Genomic DNA, 22,372 nt, shown 5'->3' on the forward strand with positions numbered 1-22,372 from the left:
AGGCCACATCTGGAGTACTGGGTCCAGTTTTGGGCCCACCACTACAGAAGGGATGTGGACAAATTGGAGAGAGTCCAGCGGAGGGCAACGAAAATGATGAGGGGGCTGGGGCACGTGACTTAGGAGGGGCGGCTGAGGGAACTGGGCTTCTTTTGTCTGCAGAAGAGAAGAGTGAGGGGGAATTCGATAGCAGCCTTCAACTACCTGAGAGGGGTCCCAAAGAGGATGGAGCTCGGCTGTTCTCAGTGGTGGCAGAAGACAGAACGAGGAGCAATGGTCTCCAGTTGCAGTGGGGGAGGTCTAGGTTGGAGGTCAAGGGGAGGGACGGCATCCACGGGACAGCAACCGGGACCCCAGGGCAGGTCACAGCAGTGAGAGCTCAGCTGCCCGGCCCTGGGGAGCAGCTGGCCGCACGCTGCATGGTGGACGTCTCTTGTTCTTCCATCGGCGGCGGTTGCTACTTCAGGCTCATGGTGGCCAGCGAGAAGCCGGGAAGGCTGGGCTGTGCAGGCCCTGGGGCCCGCCCGCCCCTTCTGTCTGCAGTCCCACCCCTGTTCTGCTCCTTCCCCCGTGGCCCTGCCCCAGTTCCACCCACAGTCCTGTCCCCGTCCACCCACCCCCTTGCAGCCCCCCCACCCACGTCCCCAAGACCGGGAAAGATCTGTCCCGTCACCAGCTGGGGGTGAGAGCTCTTCCAGTCCCCGGGCCACAGCCGCAGCTGGGATCCTGGCGCTGGGGCTTCCCCCCGACACCTGGCACTTCTGCCAGGCACCGGGCTTGGGGTGCAGGGGTGCCCATTTTCCAGGGGGCCCCCAATGGGCTGAGGCTGCTGGGCACAGGCCCTGACGGCCCATTGGCTAATCCGCCACCGCTGCACTGCGGGTAGGGGTGCAGGTTCCCCTGGCTGAGCTGCCCTGGCAGGGCGGGGCAGGTGGGGGCAGGGGGCAGGGGGCTCTGTGTGTGGACGGAGCGGGGTTTGGGTTTAAACACGGGTCAGAGCCATGTCCACAGGGAGAGGGGGAAGCCGGCTGGCTTTGGAACAGGGGAGCGTGGCTCCGAACTCGCTTGCAAAGCCACAGGGTGTGACAAGAGGCTCTGGCCCCATAGGGAGCCTGGGACTGAGCCTTGCCCAGAGCTGGGCCAAGGGCGTAGCCAGGTAAAGCGGGAACTGCCGGGAGGCTGCGGGGGCCTGGCCCACTGGAAATCCCGGCCCCGGGCCTCCCTTTGTCCTAGTGCCGATGGGCCCGGAGAGCCGGGGCTGGAAGGAATCCGGGACAGGCGCTCACCTTCCGAGATCTGCCCGCTGATGGAAATGCACTGGCTGGCACGGCCCTCGCACTGCAGGGTCTCCGTGCTGGAACAGCTGCTCCGACCCGGGGCAATGCAGATCGGGCACCGGCCTCCCGTCTAGACGGTGTTGATGATCGGCCCTGCAAGACCCTGAAGAGAGGGTCGGTGGGGGTTGACGGGCAGGGCTGCGGACAGGTGCCTTCTCTACTTTGTTACCACTTATTTCTAGCACCTCAATAACTGAGATCAGGGACCCCTTGTGCCAAGAGCTGCACAGACTCCCCAGAGCAGGGGCCCTGATTGCACTGGGCACTGCATAGATCCCCCCAGCCTGCTACTGGGGGCCCCCCATTGTGCCAGGCACTGCACGCCTCCCTCCCCTGAGATCAGGGTCCCCCCTATGGCACCAGGTGCTACACGGGACCCCACCCTTCTCCAGAAAAGAACCTTTTCCGAACCAGTTTGACACTCAGTCGGAGCCTGGGCCACTGGGAACGAGCAGGGAGGGATGCAGAGATGTACGGACAGGAGAGAACTGGGTATTGCAGCTGTTCGTAGAGCAGGTCCGGGATTGAATCTTCACAAAGAAGAGGGAGATGTTCCTGGGCGTGGCGGAGGATACACAGGAGAAGGAATAGCCTGCATTTCCCTTCGCTTCTGGTTAGAAGTGTAACCCTTCTGCCCGTCAGAGTTGGCAGCAACAAGGGCCGGGTTCAATATCTAGGGGATCCATTCCAATAACACAATGCAAACCGGCTTGAGCCCCCAACCAGTGACCTGGGACCTGACCCCTGCTGAGCGCCTCCAAGAGGCAATCTGAGTGTAGCAAAAGCCTTTTAATAAGAGAGAGAAACAATGTGGCATTATGTTGGGGAAACACCAACAGGATTCATAACACAACCCATGAGCAAAAAAAACCCACCCCAAGCAAATTGGGGCATGCCCCTTTCCCTTTGCTTCTTGAGTCCAGCAACCCCAAATCACCCAAAGTCCCAAAAGTCTAAGGACCCAAAAGTCTCTGTCCCTGGTCAGGGCAGCCCCAGAGTTCGAAAGTTTATCTGCGGAGCCTTACCCCCCAGCCTGGGTGGAGATGGGACAGGGGTAAGAGGCACCTTACATGATCTGCAGCTGACCGCCCCACAGCTCCATAGGCCTTCGCTCCGCTCCTCCAGCCGCCCCACGAACTCCTTCGCTCAGCTCCGCTCTGCGGCCCACAAGCAGCTCCCGCCATCCAACGAACTGCTCCACCAGCCGGTCCACAAACTGCTCTGCGTCCCACCAGCAGCTCCTGCTGTCCTACAAACTGCTCCACCAGCTTGTCCACAAGGCACTCCAGCCATCCTGCAAACTGCTCCACGATAGAACTTCAGGCTCCCCCACTACTTAACACAACGCTCAGTGATTTCAGCTCTTAGTCAGTTCAGCTCTTTGTCAGTTCAGCTCTTTGGAGAATTCAGCTTGTAGTAGGGGAGCCTCAGTGCTGGTGCACTATTAGCCCAAAGGGAGCTCAGCAGCCTTTAACTAAACTTCTAATGAAATCAAAATTATCTCTGATATTCTACAGTGGAGACAGAAGAGGAAGGGAGAGAGAATTAACATGTAAGACCCTCACCAATAGACCCATACCACCAAGTATTAAAACTTGTCCCCAGCCACTCTCCATTCACAGAGTTTTGGAACCCATGACCCTTGCCCAGCGAGTGCTACTAAGTTGATGGTGAGTCCCTCCATCATAACAAAAGGCCAAGTACAGTTCCCAGCACAGTTCCCATAATCAGGATAATAACAATTTATTCTTCCTGCCCCAATAACAGAGACACTGGGGATCCCATAGCAGCCAAAGTGACCATTTGGGCAGCTATGGCCTCATTCTAGGCGTGGTGGGTGTGCTTATGCAAATGAGATCAGTCCCTGAAGTTCTTTTCCACAACTTGCCACACCTCACCACCAGATGTCAGGGTGGAGCTCATCCTGACACTGCTTACAGAAGCAAAACAGATACAAAAATTATTTACAGATGAAACCAGCGCCCCAAGGGCTGGTGATTCCTGGGAGCCACCTCACCCTTTTTTCTGGCGTCCCAGACCAGAAGGGCCCATACCCAGCATCTAGTCTGACCTGCCGCATAGCCCAGGCTGGAGAAGTCCTCCCTACACGGGGCCCGATCACGTGCGTTTGATGAAAGCATCTTCCAGGAGGACAGTCAGCCTGGCCTGGGGGATGCCGAGGGACGGCGCATCCACCGCATCCCTAGGGAGCTTGTTAACCACCCTCCCCAGCATGTCTAGCTAAATACTTATCTGGCGCCCATCACCATGGCATCTGAACCCCTCATCATCTTTAATGCATTATCCTCACAGCCACCTTGTGGGATGGGGCAGGGCTGTCAGCCCCATTGAACAGATGGGGGAAACTGAGGCACAGATCCTCAGCAGGACCTAACTCTTTGAATCTCTAGGCCTAAGTGGTGTGTCCCAGGTCACACAGGGCGGCTGGCAGAGAGGGGCCTGGAGCCCAGGTGTGCTAAGCCCTTGGCACGCGTGTCCAAACCACAGCCGGCAAACGGTCGGTGCGGAGACCGATGGTGGAAAGTCAGCGCCACCCACCCTTGACCAGTGCGTTTGCCTCCTAGACACCGAGGCAGGTGCTGTGACCAGCGGGGCAGGGCTGTGGCTGAGCAGGGCAGTTGCTCACAGAATTTCTCCTACACTGGTAACAGGATCTGGTGAGGAGGGAAATAAAGCAGGATTTCCATTTTAATTTCTGGTGCCAGCGTCCCCCTTTTCTTGTCCGGTCCCCGAAGGCCTCGGGTTCATGGAGGTGGCCTTGGCTGATCTCACTCCCCCTGTTAAATCTCACTCCCCCTGTTAAAGCTAGTGCCTTGGATAGGTGCTGGCAGTGGCAGGGTGCACCGGCTGGTGTCTGCAGCAGTTTGGGGCACAGAGGGATGCGACAAAGTGGAAATTGAGCTCCTATTTCTACGATGCCATGGAGTGCCTCAGTTTCCCTCTGTGCTTTGCAAGGCTGTGCAGGGCCGCCCCTCCATCCATCCCCGATAAACCTGTGAGGAAGTGGAAGCGTTCTTAATGTTTCCTCTGAATAGTGTGGGGGTGCCTCAGTTTCCCCTAGGCAGTTCTTAAGTATCTAGGTGGGATAAGGGTGTATGATCCTTGCAGAGCCCGAGAGGGCAGGTGTGTGCAGGGGTCTGGACACAGAGAATGGCCGACACCCTGTTTCCTGGCCACTGATGGCCTGGGCCCTACCCCCTGCAAACCTCTGTTTTACTGGCTGGCTGAGAGTCACGTCTGGCTGTGGAGTTGGGGTGCAGGACCCTCTGGCTTCCCCAGGACCCCGCCTGGGCGGACTCGCTGTGGGAAGCGCATGGAATGGCAGAGGAGGCTGAATGCTCCAAGGTCAGACCCAGGAAGGTGGAAGCCGGGTGAGCTTTGTGTCCTGCAGACAGGCTGCTCCCAGAGAGGAGACTTCCCCAGAGTCCTGCCTGCCTTCGTAGGGAGCAGGTCCAGAGCATCGCCCGGGGACTCCCTGACAACACCCATCCTTCTGTCCGTCCATCCTCCTACACGTCCACCCTTCCCCCCAAACACCCATCCATCCATTCCCCTAAGAGACTGTCTGTCCATCCATCCATCTGCCTTCATGCCTGTCCATCCATCCCCCTACACACCTGTCTAGGTTCCTTCCCCACTCTGAACTCTAGGGTACAGATGTGGGGACCTGCATGAAAACCTCCTAAGCTTACTTTTACCAGCTTAGGTTAAAACTTCCCCAAGGTACAAATTATTTTTGTCCTTTGCCCCTAGATTTCTACTGCCACCACCAAACTTTAACTGGGTTTACTGGGAAACGTAGTTTGGTCACGTCTTTCCCTCCCAAATCCTCCCAACCCTTGCACCCAACTTCCTGGGGAAGGTTTGGTACAAATCCTCACCAATTTGCATAGGTGACCACAGACCCAAACCCTTAGATCTTAGAACAATGAAAAAGCATTGAGTTTCCTTACAAGAAGACTTTTAATAGAAGTAGAAAAGAATCACCTCTGTAAAATCAGGAAGGCAAATACCTTACAGGGGAATTAAATTCAAAACAGAGAGAATGCCTCTAGGCAAAACCTTAAGTTACAAAAAGACACACAGACAGGAATATCCATTCTATTCAGCACAGCTATTTTCTCAGCCATGTAAAGAAATCATAACCTAACACATACCTAGCTAGATTACTTACTAAATTCTAAGAGTCCATTCCTGTTCTGTCTCCGGCAAAAGCATCACACAGACAGACACAGACCCTTTGTTTTTCTCCCTCCTCCCAGCTTTTGAAAGCATCTTATCTCCTCATTGCTCATTTTGGTCAGGTGCCAGCGAGGTTACCTTTAGCTTCTTAACCCTTTACAGGTGAGAGGATTTTTCCTTTGGAGAGGAGGGATTATAAAGGAGTTTACCCTTCCCTTTCTATTTATGACAACAGGTGAAAGTATTTTGCCACGGGGCATGGGGGATTTTATAGCTCCGGGGACAGAAAGGTGGTTCCCCTTCCCTTTATATTTATGACAGGTCCTTTCTTATGTTATTATAAAAAATACATAAGTGTCACGGCCACATTGTGACTGACAAATAACTTCCTTTCTCAGTTCCACCGTGTAATTATAAGATAACTCCACTGGGATATAAATATTGTTCTTACAGTTCAGTGGATAGTACATAGAGCTGCACAAACAAGTCATTGTATCAGGAAATTTTAGCTCGTATTGACTTCACTAGTGCTTTATATCTGGCCTGTTGTAAAATGAGGCAAACATCAAGATAAGCTGATGTACCCCCTGAAGACCTGTGTGTACCCCTGGAGTACACAGACCCCTGGCTGAGAACCACAGATCTCCACTAATGCACAAGGGAATTGGCCTCAAGACACATTGCATCACCTGATCAGCCAAAGTCACATGCAGGGTTGTGAAATCTCCCATCTCCGGGTCCACCAGGATGTCATGGGGCAGCCCCAACCGATCCCCCAGGGGGCAGGTATTTGCCATCCTGCCGGATAAAACCACAGCCAGATGCTTCCTCGCTGTTCTCCTCACTGCAGCTAACATCCAGGCACCATGTGGGTGGCTCTGCCCCTCTGCCTGCTGTCCGCTCTCCTGGCCACAGGTGAGTCCCGTCCGTCCCCGGGCACAGGGAGCCGGGTGATGCGGTCGGGAATTCACTTGGGGAACATGTTGCTGTCGATGGTGGATTCTGGGGTCAGGATGGAATTTGTGGGTAAAACCAGCAAGAGGAAAACCCGGAGCCACGTCCCCCGGCTGACTCGGGGAGAGCAGGGATTGGAGTCTGGGACTCCCACAGCCCACGCTAGGGGCCTGGCCAGTGGGTCTGAGTCCGTCTGTCCTTCCTTCTTCTCGTTCCTCCTCCAGCTCTCGCCCGAGCTTGGGGTCATCCGGATGAGGAGCAGCACCCCCGTCCACATGTCATCCTGCCTAGAAATGTTCCCCTGCCTGTCAGCGCTGAGATTCCTGCCAGGACTCCTGGCTTCATTCCACGGGTTTGAAAGGGGAATGCGGGTGCAACGGGTAGGCGCTGGGAGCCAGGACTCCTGGGCTCATTCCCCAGCTGTGGAAGAGGGCTGGGGTGTAGTGAGTTTGAGCAGAGATGGCTGCAAATCAGGACTCCCGGGTTCTGTCCATGGCTCTGAAAGAGGAGTGGGGTCTCGTGGGTAAGAGTGGGCGGGGAGTCAGGACTTCTCGGCTGTCTTCTTGGTTCTAAACCTGAATTGAACACATCTTTTTTCTACCTCAGTTTCCCTATTTCTTAGATGGGGAGAATATCACTTTGCTACCATCTAGGGACATAGAAGGGGCAGGGGAAGGCGTTCTGAGGTTTAATTGATGTTTCCACATGAAAGCTCTAAAAAAACCAAAGTGGGAAAATCTTTCTTTCTTTCTTTCTTTCTTTCTTAAAACTACCTTACGCTCACGTCATGAATTAAAGGCCCCCACGCTCTGGAATGGAAAGAGTTGATGCTCCTGGGATCGCTGGCTGGAGGTGCACAGCCATCAATCCAAAGGCTTAACAAGCGTCAATCGTATTCTGAAGAAGAGAATTGGCAGGATCAGCCATGAAAAGTGGGCTGAAGTCGAGTGTGGCTGAGAGGCAGAGGCCTGGAGCAGAGAGTGACAGCGGGGTGTGTGTGTGTGTGTGTGTGTGAAAGGTTCACCGCAAAGCCAGGCAGAAACCCCTCCTCAGAGCAGCCGAAGTCTTGTTTTTCTGTCTACACAGACGAGTGGGGTTTGTTCGCAGGCACAAGCTGCACCCCAGATAGCCACGTCAGCAGCTGAAAATGTATTCTAGCCACAGACACTCAGGCAGCAAACAGACTTGTCTGCGGTGTTGAGTCAGATACAAATGACCAGCTAGCAAGATGCCTTTCCCCATCCGGAGAGTTAAATGGAACTGGGCAGAACTGCTGCAAAAGCAGGTGGCATTTCTCCAAGATCTGCCTGCCCACACGTTCAGTGAGGAGGCATTGGTGGTAACAACTCCCACAGCGCCACCTCTTGGTTCCTGGTGGTATTTCGCCCACGGGCACTGCCTGGGGAGGGGTGGGGAGCCGGGGTTTGTACTGAGAAGGGATTTTTCCAACCTCCAGGGAGCGCTCTGCAATGCGAGGTGTGTGCGTCCAGAGAGCTATCGTGCTCCGGCCCCCTGCAGCCCTGCGCCCCCTCGGAAGGGACCTGCGTCACCGTCGTGGCAGAGATGAGGCTGGGTGAGTGAAAGAAGATTTCTACTAAGTGTAGACACCATTGTCCTCCTGAAGCCAGGGGTCGAACCCAGGAGTCCTGGCTCCCAGCCCCTCCCCCTACTCTAACCAATAGACTCCGCTCCTCTCCAGGAGCAGGGACTGCTCAGTCTGGAAAGATAATGTCATAGACGGGGGACGGGATGAGATGGGGAATTGCACTGGGTGGCTGTGGGGCCTCGATCAGACAGAAGACAGGATTTTATCTGGGTGAGGGGGAAGATGTGATTAGTTGGGGGTGGGGTGGATGGAACAAAAGGGGAGGATGGAGCAGCTGGGGGTCCATTTTGGAGTTCAGAGGTGATTCTCTGTTTCCCTTCCACAGAGGGATCCTCCTTGTCCTACACGGCTAAATCGTGCCTGGAGCCCAAGAACTGTGAGCCAGGCCCCTTCTCGCTGACCTATGCGTACAATGTCACCGTGCGGGGGAACATCGCCTGCTGTGACACCGACGGCTGCAACGCTGGGGCCATCCCAGGTGTGTGTCTGCTGCAAACCTAGAGCCCTGCTCTGCCCACACCTGCCTGGATAGAACCCAGGAGTCCTGGCTCCCAGCCCCCCTGCTCTAACCACTAGACCCCACTCCCTTCCCCGAGCTGGGATCGAGCCCAGCGTGTGGTGACTCCCCACCCCTGGCTGACTGTGTGTGTCTGACTGTTCTCAGTGCCAACTGTGAGCTCCGTCCCCAACGGCCGGCAGTGCCCGTCATGCTTCTACCTGTGGGGAGGAAACTGTCAGGACAACAAGCCCTTGGCCTGCACCGGCGCCGAGGACCATTGTGTTGAGGAATCTGGGATATTAACACTGGGTAAGTCCTCCAGATGGGGGCGGGGTCTGAACACAGAGTACAAGGTGGAGCCCAGGTGTCCTGGCTCAGTCCCAGGCCCCCTTGCTCTGACCCTCTAGACTCCACTCCTGTGGCAGAGTTGCAGAGAGAACCCTGGAGTCCTACTTGCCGAGATGCCAAAGGAGCACTCAAGGAGGATAAGGCCACTGCGGAGAAACTAAATGAATTCTGTGCATCGGTCTTCACGGCTGAGGCTGGGAGGGAGATTCCCAAACCGGAACCATTCTATTTTCATGACAAATCTGAGGAACTGTCCCAGATTGAGGAGTCATTACAGGAGTTTTTGCAACAAATTGATAAATTAAACAGGAATAAGTCACCAGGACGAGATGGGTTTCGCCCAAGAGATCGGAAGGAACTCAAATGTCAAATTACAGAACGACTTATTGTGGTTTGTAAATTACCATTTAAATCAGCTTCTGTCCCAACTGGCTGGAGGATGGCTAATGACACGCCAATTTTTAAAAAGGGCTCCAGAGGTGATCCTGGCAACTACAGGCCAATAAGTCTGACTTCAGTACAGGGCAAACTCATTGAAACTACAGGAAAGAAGAGAATTGTCAGCCACATAGAGGTACATAATTTGTTGTGGAAGGATCAACATGGTTTCGGTAAAGGGAAATCACGCCTCAGCAATCTACTAGAATTCTCTGAGGGGGTCAACAAGCGTGTGAACAAGGGGAATCCAGTGGATACAGTGTACTTAGATTTTGAGAAAGCCTTTGAAAAGGTCACTCACCAAAGGCTCTTCAGAAACGTGAGCTGTCATGGGATAAAATCCTCTCATGGCTCAGTAACTTGTTAAAAGATAGGGAAAAAAGGGTAGGAAGAAATGGTCAGTTTTCAGAACGGAGAGAGGTAAAAAGTGGGAGTCCCCCAGGGATCTGCACTGGGCCCAGTCCTATTCATAGAATCATAGAATATCAGGGTTGGAAGGGACCTCAGGAGGTCATCTAGTCCAACCCCCTGCTCAAAGCAGGACCAATCCCCAATTAAATCATCCCAGCCAGGGCTTGGTCAAGCCTGATCTTAAAACCTTCTAAGGAAGGAGATTCTACCACCTCCCTAGTTAACGCATTCCAGTGTTTCACCACCCTCTTAGTGAAAAAGTTTTTCCTAATATCCAACCTAAACCTCCCCCACTGCAACTTGAGACCATTACTCCTTGTCCTGTCATCTTTTACCACTGAGAATAGTCTAGAACCATCCTCTCTGGAACCACCTCTCAGGTAGTTGAAAGCAGCTATCAAATCCCTCCTCATTCTTCTCTTCTGCAGACTAAACAATCCCAGTTCCCTCAGCCTCTCCTCATAAGTCATGTGCTCCAGACGCCTAATCATTTTTGTTGTCCTTCGCTGGACTCTCTCCAATTTATCCACATCCTTCTTGTAGTGTGGGGCCCAAAACTGGACACAGTACTCCAGATGAGGCCTCACCAATGTCGAATAGAGGGGAACGATCACGTCCCTCGATCTGCTGGCTATGCCCCTACTTATAAATCCCAAAATGCCATTGGCCTTCTTGGCAAGAAGGGCACACTGCTGACTCATATCCAGCTTCTCGTCCACTGTCACCCCTAGGTCCTTTCCCGCAGAACTGCTGCCTAGCCATTCGGTCCCTAGTCTGTAGCGGTGCCTAGGATTCTTCCGTCCTAAATGCGGGACTCTGCACTTGTCCTTGTTGAACCTCATCAGATTTCTTTTGGCCCAATCCTCTAATTTGTCTAGGTCCCTCTGTATCCTAACCCTACCTGCCACCGTATCTACCACTCTTCCTAATTTAGTATCATCTGCAAATTTGCTGAGAGTGCAATCCACACCATCCTCCAGATCATTTATGAAGATATTGAACAAAACCGGCCCCAGGACTGACCCTTGAGGCACTCCACTTGATACCGGCTGCCAACTAGACATGGAGCCATTGATCACTGCCCGTTGAGCCCGACAATCCAGCCAACTTTGTATCCACCTTATAGTGCATTCATCCAGCCCATACTTCTTTAACTTGCTGACAAGAATACTGTGGGAGACCGTGTCAAAAGCTTTGCTAAAGTCAAGAAACAATACATCCACTGCTTTCCCTTCATCCACAGAACCAGTAATCTCATCATAGAAGGCAATTAGATTAGTCAGGCATGACCTTCCCTTGGTGAATCCATGCTGGCTGTTCCTGATCACTTTCCTCTCATGTAAGTGCTTCAGGATTGATTCCTTGAGGACCTGCTCCATGATTTTTCCGGGGACTGAGGTGAGGCTGACTGGCCTGTAGTTCCCAGCATCCTCCTTCTTCCCTTTTTTAAAGATGGGCACTACATTAGCCTTTTTCCAGTCATCTGGGACTTCCCCCATTCGCCACGAGTTTTCAAAGATAATGGCCAATGGCTCTGCAATCACATCCACCAACTCCTTTAGCACTCTCGGATGCAAGGCATCCGGCCCCATGGACTTGTGCATGTCCAGCTTTTCTAAATAGTCCCGAACCACCTCTTTCTCCACAGAGGGCTGGCCACCTATTCCCCATGCTGTGATGCCCAGCGCAGCAGTCTGGGAGCCGACCTTGTTCCTGAAGACAGAGTCAAAAAAGCATTGAGTACATTAGCTATTCACCATATTCCGAAATGTTCTGGAAAAAGGGGTAAATAGTGAGGTGGCAAAATTTGCAGAAGATACAAACCTACTCAAGATAGTTAAGTCCAAAGCAGACTGTGAAGAGGTACTAAAGGGTCTCTCAAAACAGGGTGACTGGGCAACAAAACGGGAGAGGAAATTCAATGTTGATAAATGCTAAATAATGCACATGGGCAAACATAATCCCAACTAGACATACACAATGATGGGTCAAATTTACCACTCAAGAAAGATCTTGGAGTCTCTATGGAGAGTTCTCTGAAATCATCCACTCCATGTGCAGCGGCTGTGAAAACAGCGAACAGAATGCTGGGAATCATTAAGAAAGGGACAGAGAATAGGACAGAAAAAATCGTGTTGCCTCAATATAAATCATTGGGAGGCCCACAGCTGAACACTGAGTGCGGATGTGGTCGCCCTGTCTCCAAAAAGATCTACTGGAATTGGAAAAGCTTCAGAAAAGCCCAACCAAAATGACGAGGGGGATGGAACGGCTGCCATATGAGGAGAGATTAATAAGAGTGGGACTTTTCATCCTGGAAAAGAGACGGCTAAGGGGGGATAGGAAAGAGTTCTATAAAAGGTTGAAGGGTGTGAAGGAAGTGTTATTACTCTTTCTAACATATGAACTAGGGGCCACCAAATGAAATGAACGGGCAGCAGGTTTAAAAAAACCAAAGGAAGTACTGCTTCACACAACGCACAGTCAACCTGTGGAAATCATTGCCGGGAAATGTTGTGAAGGCGAAGACTACAACAGGGTTCAAACAGGAACGAGAGAAGTTCCTGGAGGACAGGTCCATCTGTGGCTATTAGCCAGGGTGGGCAGGGATGGTGGCCCTAGCCTCTGTTTGCCAGGAGCTGGGAATGGGCGACGGGGGATGGATCACCGGAAGGTTCCCTGTTCTGTTCATTCCCTCTGGGGCACCTGGCATTGGCCAGAGGATACTGGGCTAGATGGACCTTTGGTGTGACCCAGGAGGGCCGTTCCTCTGTTATGTTCTCACGTAGTTCCAGCCCCCTGCTCTGAGCACTACACCCCACTCTACCTGCAGAGCCGGGTGCAGTCCCGCTGGGAGGGGAGTGTGTGAGAGACCTTATTGGGGTCGGGGGGGGATGTGGGAGCCCCTGATTACGTCTCTCTCCCCCCGTACAGGTGACATCACCGTGATGAAGACTGCGGCTGGATGTGCCTCCCCTGGCGCTTGCATGAAGAGCGTGGGGAAGAACAAAGACGCCCAGGGCATGGTGGAGATGCTGAGCCGGGCCAAGTGCTACCCAGCTCCCAGGGCCGGTGGAGGCATTGGGGAGCCCTGAGTCCCGGACTAGCGTCCTTCCCTTCTGCTGCATGCCGGGCTGCTGTGCACCTCCCTTCAGCAGCCACCGGCTGCTGCTTCTCTTTGGGGGGGATTCTGGGTTCCTTTTGTGCATTGGCTGAATAAAGTGAGTTGTGGGGAAAGCACCCCCCTAGCTCCTTGTCCCCTGACCGCCCCGTACCGGGCCCCCCCGCCCCTATCTGTGCACAAGTGATGCTGGCAGGAAGAGAACTCGGGAGTCCTGACTCCCAGTAACCCCCCCTGTAACCCAACAGGGCCCACTCCCTTCTGAAAGCCAGGGATAGAGCCCAGGAGTCCTGGCTCCCAAGCCCCCTGCTCTAACCACTGGACCCCCTCCCCTTGCAGGGCCAGGGAATGGAACCAAGGAGTCCTGCCTAGACCCCCTCCCCCAGGGGAAGGCCCGTGGCCGGGGGAAAGGCACCAGCTGGCTAAGCTCCCCTGGGGAAGGAGGGCTGTGGGAAGGAGAGGCCGTGGCTCACCCAGCTGTCCAGGCGGGCGGAAACGCCCTGGAGGGGAGCAATGTCCTTCTAGGTTGATTTTGCAGGGCTCAGTTCGTCCCGCTCTCTGGGGCGGCTCCACTGGGAGTGACGGGCTCAGGGAGGGTGTCAGGAAACAGGGCAGATCCCCCCAGCCGGTGGTGCTCTGTGAGCAGATTTCACGCAGCGTGAACTCCTGGATCGCTGCCCCCGTCTGACCCCGGAGTCACAGCCAGTCCCCTCAGATACTCTCAGACAAGCCGGACTTTGGGAGGAAAGGTCACGTACACCCCAAACCAGCCCACCTAGGTTGTTCCCAGCCCCAGGAGACCGGTCACTTACCCCAGAGCCACGGGACCCCAGATCCTACACCAAAGGCAACGCTGGCAGCCAGGTCTGTAGGAAACTCGCTAAAGGTTCGTGAGCTAAGGAAAGGGAATGAGGGTCACGAGGGGTTAAAGCCGGTAAAATTCATGCCCAGGTGAGTCGCAGTCTGTAATTCCAAACGGTGGCGGTGATGGAAGAAACTGCCGTTTTCCCAAGTCTTTTCAGGTGCCCCCAGACAGTCTCCAGGGCTCCCCGCTTTGCATCCCGTTCTGGTCCCTGTAAGAGTCCAGCCAGCCCAGCGAGGCAGGATCCTTCCCTGAATCCATCCTTACAGCTTCTTCTCCCAGAGAACAAGCTGGCAGGGCCCCCACCCACGTGGGCTTTGCCTTCGATGGGGAGAGGGAGGAACGCGGCGGTCAGCACACGCGATGGCCCCTGCCTTTGGGGTCAGCACTTTTCTGGTGCTAAAGTTGCTCATTAGCATCCCTCCGGCGTCTCTGCTGGGTCAGTGAGTCCCAGGGCTGTGCTCAGGGTGAATGGTTGTTACTCCGTTAAAAGAGCAGACGGGGAAGGGAAAACCATACCACGGCCCATTGGTTTTCATGAAATCGAAACTCCAAACACACTCTTCTACCTGCGCCATGCCTTTGATCTAGGCCAGGGTCTCTCGACATTTCCAGACAGCTGTACCCCTTGCGGGAGTCTGATGTGTCTTGGGTACCCTAAATTTCCCCTCACTGAAAAACGACTTGCTCACAAAAGCAGCCATAAAAATGCACAATGTCATGGCCGTGCTGCTGCTGACAAGCTGCTTCCTTTCTCATTTCCGCCATTATAAAATCACTCGGTGGGAACGCAGGACAAATCCTGCACTGGCATTTCAGTGTAGAGTATATAGAACAATGTGAACAAGGGGTCGACATTTTAGCTCGTACTGACTTCACTCGTGCCTTAATGCGGCCGGTTGTAAAACGAGGCAAACATGAAGATGAGCTGATGTTCCCCCCGGAAGACCTGTGTGTACCCCTGGGGTACATGGACCCCTGGCTGAGAACCACTGATCTGCACTAATGCACAAGGGAATTGGCCTCAAGACACATTGGTATCATCTGATCAGCCAGTGTCCCATGCAGGGTTGTGAAATCTCCCATCTCCGGGCCCACCAGGATGTCACGGGGCAGCCCCAGCCGATCCCCCAGGGGGCAGGTATTTGCCAACCTTTCCACAGAGCAGGACCTGGGGATTACAGTGGATGAGAAGCTGGCTATGAGACAGCAGGGTGGCCTTGTTGCCAAGAAGGCCAATGGCGTTTTGGGCTGCATCAGTAGGAGCGTTGCCAGCAGATGGAGGGAAGTGATTATTCCCCTCTATTCGGCACTGGTGAGGCCACATCTGGAGTACTGGGTCCAGTTTTGGGCCCCCCACTACAGAAGGGATGTGGAAAAATTGGAGAGAGTCCAGCGGAGGGCAAGGAAAATGATTAGGGGGCTGGGGCACGTGACTTAGGAGGGGAGGCTGAGGGAACTGGGCTTCTTTTGTCTGCAGAAGAGAAGAGTGAGGGGGAATTTGATAGCAGCCTTCAACTACCTGAGGGGGGCTCCAAAGAGGGTGGTGCTCAGCTGTTCTCAGTGGTGGCAGATGACAGAACGAGGAGCAATGGTCTCCAGTTGCAGTGGGGGCGGTCTAGGCTGGAGATTAGGAAACACCATTTCAATAGGAGGGTGGTGAAGCGCTGCATTGGGTTCCCTAGGGAGGGGGTGGAATCTCCACCCTTTGACGTGTTTAACGCCCAGCTTGACACAGCCCTGGCTGGGATGAATTAGTTGGGGTGGGTCCTGCTTTGAGCAGGGGTTGGACTAGATGACCTCCTGAGCTCTCTTCCAACCCTGATCTTCTATGGTTCTCTGATTCTCTGAACCTGCCTGCCGTACCCACAGCCAGCTGCTTCATCACTGCTCTGGTCACTGCAGAAAATGCCCAGCCACCATGTGGGTGCCCCAGCCCTTCTGCCTGCTGTCTGCTCTCCTGGTCACAGGGGAGACCCTTCCGTCCCCAGGCACAGGGAGCCGGGCACCGATGAGGAGCAGGAAATGCTTGGAAAAAACAGAAAATTCTCAGGAGCCAGGAAAACCGTCCCCCACCCTTGTCATCCTGCTTGGAAATGTTCCCCTGCCCCCAGCACTGAGATTCCTGCCAGGACTCCTGGGTTCATTCCCCGGCTCTGGGAGGGAGTGGGGTGTCTCTTCTGAGGTGTATGTGCCCCACGCTGGCCCAGCGAGCGCAGGGAGAAAAGGGCCGAGCAGCGGGAGGGGTTTGCAGATTCCTGGGCACAGGGACTAGCGTGAGGGCCGCGCTGAGCTGCGTGAGCCGGGACCGAGCCGTGCTTGGCCAGGAGGGAACACTGTTGCACCATCGCACTGACTCACATGGTCTCATTTCTGGGAGCCAGGACTCCTGGGTTCTATCCCCAGGTCAGGGACGGGGTGGGTCTAGAATAGGCTGGAAGCCAGCAGCAATTCGGACTCCTTGCTTAAAAGAACAGGAGTACTTGTGGCACCTTAGAGACTAACAAATTCATAAAAATTTGTTAGTCTCTAAGATGCCACAAGTACTCCCGTCCTTTTTGGGGATTCAGACTAACACGGCTGCTACTCTGAAATCTGATTCCTTAGCTGTATTCGTAGCTCCGAGTCTGACACTGCCTCTTTCTGCCTCAGTTTCCCTGATTATAAGATGGGGGTAATGTTCCCTTCCTCCCACCTGGGACCCTGGCAAAGGCGGGAGAAGGCTTTTGGAGGTTGAAGTGATGTTTCCAGATGAAAGCTCTGAAAAAAACCAAAGTGGACCAATTGGTTTTCTTTCTTTCGTCCTTCCATTAAAAACTTATGTTCACTGACTGAATTGAAACTCTCCCAAGCTCTGGACAGGAAAGAGTTAAGGATCATGGGATCTCTTCAGCCAGCCCAGAGTTTTTGCATGCACGATGGAGGTGTGAAGCCATCAGTGGCAAGGGTGAACGATCACCAATCAAATTTGGAAGAAGAGAGTTGACAGGACAGGATGGTCCCCGGCTTTGGAGTCGACACTTTTCTGGTGCTTGCATTTCAGTGTAGAGTATATAGAGCAATATGAACAAGGGGCCGACAGTTTAGCTCGTACTGACTTCACTCGTGCCTTAATGTGGCCGGTTGTAAAATGAGGCAAATATCTAGATGAGCTGATGTACCCCCGGAAGACCTGTGTGTACCCCTGGGGTACACGGACCCCTGGCTGAGAACCGCTGATCTCCACTAATGCACAAGGGAATTGGCCTCAGTACACATTGGCATCACCTGATTAGCCAGTGTCACATGCAGGGCTGTGAAATCTCCCATCTCCGGGCCCACCAAGATGTCATGGGGCAGCCCCAGCCGATCCCCCAGGGGGCAGGTATTTGCCAACCTGCCTGAGAAAACCACAGCCAGATGCTTCCTCGCTGTTCTGCTCACTGCAGCAAGCACCCGGGCACCATGTGGGTGGCTCTGCCCCTCCGCCTGCTGTCCGCTCTCCTGGCCACAGGTGAGTCCCGTCCGTCCCCAGGCACAGGGAGCCGGGTGGTGGGGGCGGGATTTCACCTGGGGAACGTGCTGCTGTGGATGGCGGATTCTGGGGTCAGGATGGAATTTGTGGGTAAAACCAGCGAGAGGAAAACCCGGGGCCATGTCCCCCGACTGAATTGGGGAGAGCAGGGAGTGGAGCCCGGGACTCCCACAGCCCATGCTAGGTGCCTGGCCAGTGGGTCTGAGTCCGTCTCTCCTTCCTTCTTCTCGTTCCTTCTCCAGCTCTCACCCGGGCTTGGGGTCATCCCGATGAGCAGCACCACCCCCATCCACATGTAATCCTGCTTGGAAATGTACCCCTGCCCATCAGCGCTGAGATTCCTGCCAGGACTCCTGGCTTCATTCCCCGGGTTTCAAAGGGGAATGGGGATGCAACGGGTGGGGGCTGGGAGCCAGGACTTCTGGGCTCATTCCCCAGCTGTAGAAGAGGGCTGGGGTGTAGTGAGTTTGAGCGGAGATGGCTGCAAATCAGGACTTCCGGGTTCTGTCCGTGGCCTGAAAGAGGAGTGGGGTCTCGTGGGTTAGAGTGAGCTGGGAGTCAGGAGTGAGGAGTTCTCGACTGTCTTCTTGGTTCTAACCCTGAATTGAACACATCTTTTTTCTACCTCAGTTTCCATATTTCTTTGATAGTGATAATATAATATGATAATATAACTTTGCTACATTCTAGGGACATAGAAGGGGCAGGGGAAGGCATTCTGAGGTTTAATTGATGTTTCCACATGAAAGCTCTAAAAAAACCAAAGTGGGCAAATTTCTTTCTTTCTTTCTTTCTTTCTTTCTTTCTTTCTTTCTTTCTTTCTTTCTTTCTTAAAAACCTTACACGCACATCATGAATTTAAAGGCCCCCACGCTATGGAGAGGAAAGAGTTGATGCTCCTGGGATCGCTGGCTGGAGGTGCACAGCCATCTATCCAAAGGCTTAACAAGCATCAATCGTATTCTGAAGAAGAGAATTGGGAGGATCAGCGATGAAAAGTGGGCTGAAGTCGAGTGTGGCTGAGCTGACGTAACTCTGAGAGGCAGAGGCCTGGAGCAGAGAGTGACGGCGGGGTGTGTGTGTGTGTGTGTGTGTGTGTGTGAAAGGTTCACCGCAAAGCCAGGCAGAAACCCCTCCTCAGAGCAGCTGAATTCTTGTTTTTCTGTCTACACAGACGAGTGGGGTTTGTTCGCAGGCACAAGCTGCACCCCAGATAGCCACGTCAGCAGCTGAAAATGTATTCTAGCCACAGACACTCAGGCAGCAAACAGACTTGTCTGCAGTGTTGAGTCAGATACAAATGACCAGCTAGCAAGATGCCTTTCCCCATCCGGAGAGTTAAATGGAACTGGGCAGAACTGCTGCAAAAGCAGGTGGCATTTCTCCAAGATCTGCCTGCCCACACGTTCAGTGAGGAGGCATTGGTGGTAACAACTCCCACAGCGCCACCTCTTGGTTCCTGGTGGTATTTCGCCCACGGGCACTGCCTGGGGAGGGGTGGGGAGCAGGGGTTTGTACCGAGAAGGGATTTTTCCAACCTCCAGGGAGCGCTCTGCAATGCGAGGTGTGTGCGTCCAAAGAGCAATCATGCTCCGGCTCCCTGCAGCCCTGCGCCCCCTCGGAAGGGACCTGTGTCACCGTCGTGGCAGAGATCAGGCGGGGTGAGTGAAAGAACATTCCTACTAAGTGTAGACACCATTGTCCTCCTGAAGCCAGGGGTCGAACCCAGGAGTCCTGGCTCCCACCCCCTCCTCCTACTCTAACCAATAGCCTCCGCTCCTCTCCAGGAGCAGGGACTGCTCAGTCTGGAAAGATAATGTCATAGACAGGGGATGGGATGAGATGGGGAATTGCAGTGGGTGACTGTGGGGCCTGGATCAGACTAGAAGAGAGGATTTTATTGGGGGTCGGGGGAAAGATGAGATTAGTTGGGGGTGGGGTGGATGGAACAAAAGGGGAGGATGGAGCAGCTGGGGATCCATTGGGGAGCTCAGAGGTGATTCTCTGTTTCTCTTCCACAGAGGGATACTACTTCTCCTACACGGCTAAATCGTGCCTGGAGCCCAAGAACTGTGAGTCCGGTCCCTTCTCGCTGACCTACGCGCAGAATGTCACCATGCGGGCGAACATCGCCTGCTGTAACACCGACGGCTGCAACGCCGGGGCCATCCCAGGTGTGTGTCTGCTGCAAACCTAGAGCTCTGCTCCGGCCACACCTGCCTGGAGAGAACCCAGGAGTCCTGGCTCCCAGCCTCACCCCCCACCTCTAACCCCTAGACCCCACTTCCCTCCCACAGCTGGTGACAGAACCCAGGAGTCCTGGCTCCCAGCTCCCCTGCTCTAATCACTAGACCCCACTCCCTTCCCCGAGCTGGGATCGAGCCCAGCGTGTGGTGACTCCCCACCCCTGGCTGACTGTGTGTGTCTGACTGTTCTCAGTGCCAACTGTGAGCTCCGTCCCCAATGGCCGGCAGTGCCAGATGGTTTTCATAGTGGATCGTTTTGACAAGCAGCCGGTGGGGATGTTGGCCTGCACCGGCGCCGAGGACCATTGTGTTGAGGAATCTGGGATATTAACACTGGGTAAGTCCTCCAGATGGGGGCGGGGTCTGAACACAGAGTACGAGGTGGAGCCCAGGTGTCCTGGCTCAGTCCCAGCCCCCCTGGCTCTGACCCACTAGACTCCACTCCCCTGGCAGAGTTGCAGAGAGAACCCTGGAGTCCTACTTGCCGAGATGCCAAAGGAGCACCCAAGGAGGATAAGGCCACTGCGGAGAAACTAAATGAATTCTGTGCATCGGTCTTCACGGCTGAGGCTGGGAGGGAGATTCCCAAACCTGAGCCATTCTGTTTTCATAACAAATCTGAGGAACTGTCCCAGATTGAGGAGTCATTACAGGAGTCTTTGCAAGAAATTGATAAATTAAACAGTAATAAGTCACCAGGACCAGATGGGATTCGCCCAAGAGTTCGGAAGGAACTCAAATGTCAAATTACAGAACTACTAACTGTGGTTTGTAACCTACCATTTAAATCAGCTTCTGTCCCAAATGGCTGGAGGATGGCTAATGACATGCCAATTTCTAAAAAGGGCTCCAGAGGTGATCCCATGAACAACAGGCCAATAAGTCTGACTTCAGTATTGGGCAAACTCATTGAAACTATAGGAAAGAAGAGAACTATCAGTCACATAGATGAACATAATTTGTTGGGGAAGGGTCAACATGGTTTCGGTAAAGGAAAATCACGCCTCACCAATCTACTAGAATTCTCTGAGGGGGTCAACAAGCGTGTGGACAAGGGGGATCCCATGAATATAATGTACTTAGATTTAGAAAGCGTCCCTCACCAAAGGCTCTTAAGCAAAGTGAACTGTCATGGGATAAAATCCTCTTATGGCTCAGTAACTGGTTAAAAGATAGGGAAAAAAGGGTAGGAAAAATGGTCAGTGTTCAGAACGGAGAGAGGTAAATAGTGGGAGTCCCCCAGGGATCTGCACTGGGCCCAGTCCTATTCACCATATTCCGAAATGTTCTGGAAAAAGGGGTAAATAGTGAGGTGGCAAAATTTGCAGAAGATACAAACCTACTCAAGATAGTTAAGTCCAAAGGAGACTGCGAAGAGGTACTAAAGGATCTCTCAGAACTGGGTGACTGGGCAACAAAACGGCAGATGAAATTCAATGTTGATAAATGCAAAGTAATGCACATGGGCAAACGTAATCCCAACTAGACATACACAATGATGGGTCGAATTTACCACTCAAGAAAGATCTTGGAGTCATAGTGGAGAGTTCTCTGAAATCATCCACTCCATGTGCAGCGGCCGTGAAGAAAGCGAACAGAATGCTGGGAATCATTAAGAAAGGGACAGAGAATAAGACAGACAATAGCATGTTGCCTCTATATAAATCCATGGGACGCCCACAGCTTGAACACTGCGTACGGATGTGGTCGCCCCTTCTCAAAAAAGAGATATTGGAATTGGAAAAGCTTCAGAAAAGCCCAACCAAAATGATGAGGGGGATGGAAGTGCTGCCATATGAGGAGAGATTAATAAGAGTGGGACTTTTCACCTTGGAAAAGAGACGGCTAAGGGGGCATATGATCGAGGTCTTGAGAAGATTGAAGGGTGTGGAGGAAGGAAATAAGGAAGAGTTATTTACTCCTCCTAACATAAGAACGGGGGGTCACCACAGGCAGCAGGATTAAAACAAACAAAAGGCAGTACTGCTTCACACAATGCACAGTCAACCTGTGGAACTCCTTGCCAGAGGATGTTTTGAAGGCCAAGACTATAACAGGGTTCAAACAGGAACTAGAGAAGTTCCTGGAGGACAGGTCCATCTGTGGCTATTAGCCAGGGTGGGCAGGGATGGTGGCCCTAGCCTCTGTTTGCCAGGAGCTGGGAATGGGCGACAGGGGATGGATCACCGGAAGGTTCCCTGTTCTGTTCATTCCCTCTGGGGCACCTGGCATTGGCCAGAGGATACTGGGCTAGATGGACCTTTGGTGTAGCCCAGGAGGACCGTTCCTCTGTTATGTTCTCACTTTGTTCCAGCCCCCTGCTCTGCGCACGAGACCCCACTCTGCCTGCAGAGCCGGGTGCAGTCCTGGTGGGAGGGGAGTGTGTGAGAAACCACATGGGGGTCAGGGGAGGGGATGTGGGAGCCCCTGATGACGTCTCTCTCCCCCCGTCCAGGTAACATCACCGTGAAGAAGGCTGTGGCTGGATGTGCCTCCCCTGGCGCTTGCATGAAGAGAGAGGGGGAGAGGAAATACGCCCAGGGCGTGGTGGAGATGCTGAGCCGGGCCGAGTGCTACCCAGCTCCCAGGGCCGGTGGAGGCATCGGGCAGCCCTGAGCCCCAGTCTGGAGTCCTGCCCTTCTGCTGTGTGCCAGGCTGCAGTGCACCTCCCTTCAGCAGCCACCGGCTGCTGCTTCTCTTTGGGGGGATTGCGGGTTTCTTTTGTGCATTGGCTGAATCAAGCGAGTTGTGGGGAAAGCACCCCCCTAGCTCCTTGTCCCCTGACCGCCCCGTACCGGGCCCCCCCCGCCCCTATCTGTGCACAAGTGATGCT

General features: G+C 53.7%; 1 protein-coding gene across 1 annotated transcript; it reads left to right on the forward strand.

Moving 5' to 3' along the window:
- Positions 1 to 17,178: 17,178 nt before the first annotated feature.
- On the forward strand, positions 17,179 to 22,155 carry LOC144279616 (phospholipase A2 inhibitor and Ly6/PLAUR domain-containing protein-like). Its single transcript, XM_077841193.1, has 5 exons — positions 17,179 to 17,272; positions 18,838 to 18,954; positions 19,315 to 19,467; positions 19,733 to 19,876; positions 21,995 to 22,155. Exons 1-5 carry the CDS (start codon positions 17,179 to 17,181, stop codon positions 22,153 to 22,155), a joined length of 669 nt encoding a protein of 222 aa, XP_077697319.1.
- The last annotated feature ends 217 nt before the right edge of the window (positions 22,156 to 22,372 follow it).

The sequence above is a fragment of the Eretmochelys imbricata genome, chromosome 24 (assembly GCF_965152235.1).
Source record: "Eretmochelys imbricata isolate rEreImb1 chromosome 24, rEreImb1.hap1, whole genome shotgun sequence".
Classification (NCBI taxonomy): domain Eukaryota; kingdom Metazoa; phylum Chordata; order Testudines; family Cheloniidae; genus Eretmochelys; species Eretmochelys imbricata.